The 3,085-nt window shown below is 47.6% G+C and overlaps 1 protein-coding gene across 1 annotated transcript; it reads left to right on the top strand.

Annotated features, from left to right (window-relative positions):
* The first annotated feature begins 257 nt into the window (after window positions 1-257).
* On the top strand, window positions 258-2,715 carry LOC147607236 (uncharacterized). The gene has a single exon (XM_086790485.1). The coding sequence runs from the start codon at window positions 378-380 to the stop codon at window positions 2,517-2,519; it is 2,142 nt and encodes a 713-aa protein (XP_086646611.1). The 5' UTR covers window positions 258-377; the 3' UTR covers window positions 2,520-2,715.
* Window positions 2,716-3,085: the final 370 nt, after the last annotated feature.

The raw sequence follows: 3,085 nt of genomic DNA, 5'->3' as shown, positions 1-3,085 counted from the left end.
GAATTTCAAATTTCCTTTTTTCTTCCTGTGTTGCAGGACGCTTAGTATCCAAAACGGGAGGGAGCGTGTGAACAGGGCTAGTCATAAGTGTCCTCTCTCTTGGCTATGTGCTTAGGGGGTTGATATGCCAGCCTTTCACGCTTTTCTTGATTTGGGGCTAGGTTTTCATGCGTTTTGCTTTTTGCTTTTTGCCCCAATGACGCGGCCGATGAGGCGTCCTTTTAACTTAAGAGGTAGCGGTCTTTTCTCAATTCACATCTTCGCCTTTTGCAAAGAGAGAGAGAGAGAGAGAGTCAAAGGGAGAGAGAGAGTCGCCTCAGGATCCTTTGCTGCACCTGCATTCTCGATTCTTCAGCTTTCTTGCAACGTTTTTCACCATGGTTGGAGTCATGCACCAGCAGATTTCCTCTGCCGAAGCCGATCTCGGCGTCGCCGCCTTCGCAGCTCCAGCAGCCCCTCCCCGCTTGCAACGCGTTAAACGCCTCGATCCCCCGAACAAATCGTCTTTGCATGAGCAGATCGCCGGCCTTCAGGGTCAGATCGACGACCTGCAGCGCCGCATTCTGGAGATCAAGTCCATACTGGACAACAAGACGCAGAACCGGCATGTGGCGTCGCCGGAGCTCATCGCTGCTAGGAACCGGTTGGCTGAGCTCAACGCGGCCTTCAAAGCGGCGGTGGAAGCGAAGAGGAGTCACCGGGAGGAGCTGGATCTGGTTAAGGAGAAGCTGCGTGGCGACGCCAGATCGGGCCTGCCGGAGGTTAAGGTGGAGCACATGGACGAGGAGATAAGAAATCTTGAGTACAGGCAAACCCACACAACACTCCGCATAGAAGAGGAGAAGCGACTCATACTGCAGATCGCCAGACTCAAGAAATCTAGAGAGTCCATAAGGCTCCACGACTCCCGCACGGAGCAAGACATGAGCTCCCGAGCCGGACTTATTGAGCTTATCAAGGAGGATGAAAAGCTCCTCAACAGACTAAAGGCACAGCAAGAAGAGCAGCGCGGCATCCTCGCCGGCATCCGTGACAAGGAGGCCGCCCTCGCCCTTGACTTCCCCGCTCTCTTACATGAAAAGAGCTCCTCTTATGAGAAAATTAGGGTTTTGCGCGACGAGATCAGGCAGCTAAAGGTCGATTTCTCCGCCAAGGAGGATGAGTATTGGAGAAGAGAGAGGGAGTGGAGAGCACAGCAGGCCCTTGAGAGGAGATTGAAGGCTGAGAAAATCAGGGCAGAGAGATTGGAGAGAGAGAAGATCCGCAAACAAAAAGCTTTGGAGAACTTTGTTGAGCCATACACTGATGAGATCATCCTGTGTGAACAGCTCATGTCATATATGCAGAAAAATGTCCCCCTTGCTGAGGAGGCTACTTTACCTCAGCCACAGCAGAAGGCTGAGATCATTGCCCCACAAGGCTTCGGGGATGTAATTGTTAGCAAGAAGAACCGGAATGAGGACGATCTGGAGGGTTGGTTTGCAGGATTTGGTGGCAAGAAGGGAAAGAAAACCAAGGCTCCTGTTCCCTCCAAGAGCAAGGTCCGGGAGAAGATTTCACTGTCCCTTGATGCGCTCTCATCCTTTGAGAAGGTAAAGATCTCCCCTCCTACAACTTATGGTGATGTGGCGAAGAGTCTTGATGACCTTAAGAAGAAGAAAGATTACTTCTTGGAGATCCAGAAGAAGGCAAGAGAGATGAGGGAGAAAGGGGAGCATGGAGATAGTTATACTGCAGATGATACAGATGGTTTGGCTTCTGAAGCATCAGGTGAGGAGACACTCTCTGATGGATCCAGTCTTCAAGCTGTGGAGAGTGGCGCATACTATGAACAAGATGTGCCAGGGGTGAATGTTTCTGGTGAAAACAGCATGAATACAGATGCCCTTCCTGTTGTGGAGAATGAAACTAGCTTGGAGCTTGAAATGCTAGAAGAGATCGACAATGGTAACTTTGCCCCGGAGACTTCTGATAGTACAGATGTAGTTCAAGCGTTGGAGAATGGGGGACAGGCAGAGGATGGGACAAGCATGGAGATCCTTGAAGCTTCAGAGAATGACATACATACAGAGGTCCTTCAAGCTCCAGAGAATAAGACAGACGAGGTACCCTTGGAAGCTGCTGAGAATTGGACACATTCAGATGTTCCAGAATGCAAGACACAGGATGAGGCACTCAAAGAAGTATCAGAAACAATTGAGGTTCTCCAATGTGGGACACAGGATGGGGCTCCCCCAGATGTCTCTGAAAATGTTGAGGTCATCAAAGCTGGGGCACAGATTGGGGAACACACAGAAGTCTTAGAAACGGTTGAGGTCCTTCAAGCTGAAGAAGGCAGAACACAGAAAGAGGAGCTCACAGAGGATTCAGAAAGTATTCAGAGTGCAGTGTCCACACAAGCTGTGGAGGAGAAGGGTGCACCACATATTTTAGATAGTGCTACAGATTTGACAGGAATTGAGGTACTGCAAAGTGGTGGCGGCGAGGAAAGATTGGCCCTGCCTGTGAGTGATAATTGAAGATTTTAAATGTGAAGAGGGATTAGTGGTGTTAAAAATTTTAGAAGAGCACCCTCAAGGACAGTCCAGGTAGAGAATTTAAACGCTGTTTTAGAACAATGTAACCCATTTTTTCAGATGTATGAGAAGATACATCATGATTTTTATTTAAATTTGTATTTGTTATTTGAAATTTAGAGATATTTTTTCCAGAAAATGATCTGTGAATTATGTGAAATGTAAATTTGGACATCCTTGACAATGCTTGTGACCTCTCTCTCTCTCCATGTATGTAAGCATGGAAGTGTATGCGTGCATTCATGTAGGTATGTACTGATGTGGCAGGGACGGAGGGCAATCTTTGTAGAGAGGTTAGTACCAAAACGTAGATCAGCAGAGTTTTCTCTTTAATTCAATTACACTTTCTCAAAAAAAAAAACGTAGATCAGGTCAAATATCTCCACCACCAAGCTATATTTTCTATTTGATGCAAGTAATATAGATAGGCTCCCTCTTCCCCTTCCCCTTCCCCTTCCCCTTCCTTTTCCTCCTAATATCACAACCACCAAGCTATATTTTCTATTTGA

This window comes from Cibotium barometz, chromosome 55 (assembly GCF_041138505.1).
Source record: "Cibotium barometz isolate CiBa-2024 chromosome 55, ASM4113850v1, whole genome shotgun sequence".
NCBI classification, from domain to species: Eukaryota; Viridiplantae; Streptophyta; class Polypodiopsida; order Cyatheales; family Cibotiaceae; genus Cibotium; species Cibotium barometz.
The sequence above is the reverse complement of the archived record's forward strand: the minus strand, read 5'-3'. Positions and strand labels throughout refer to the sequence as shown.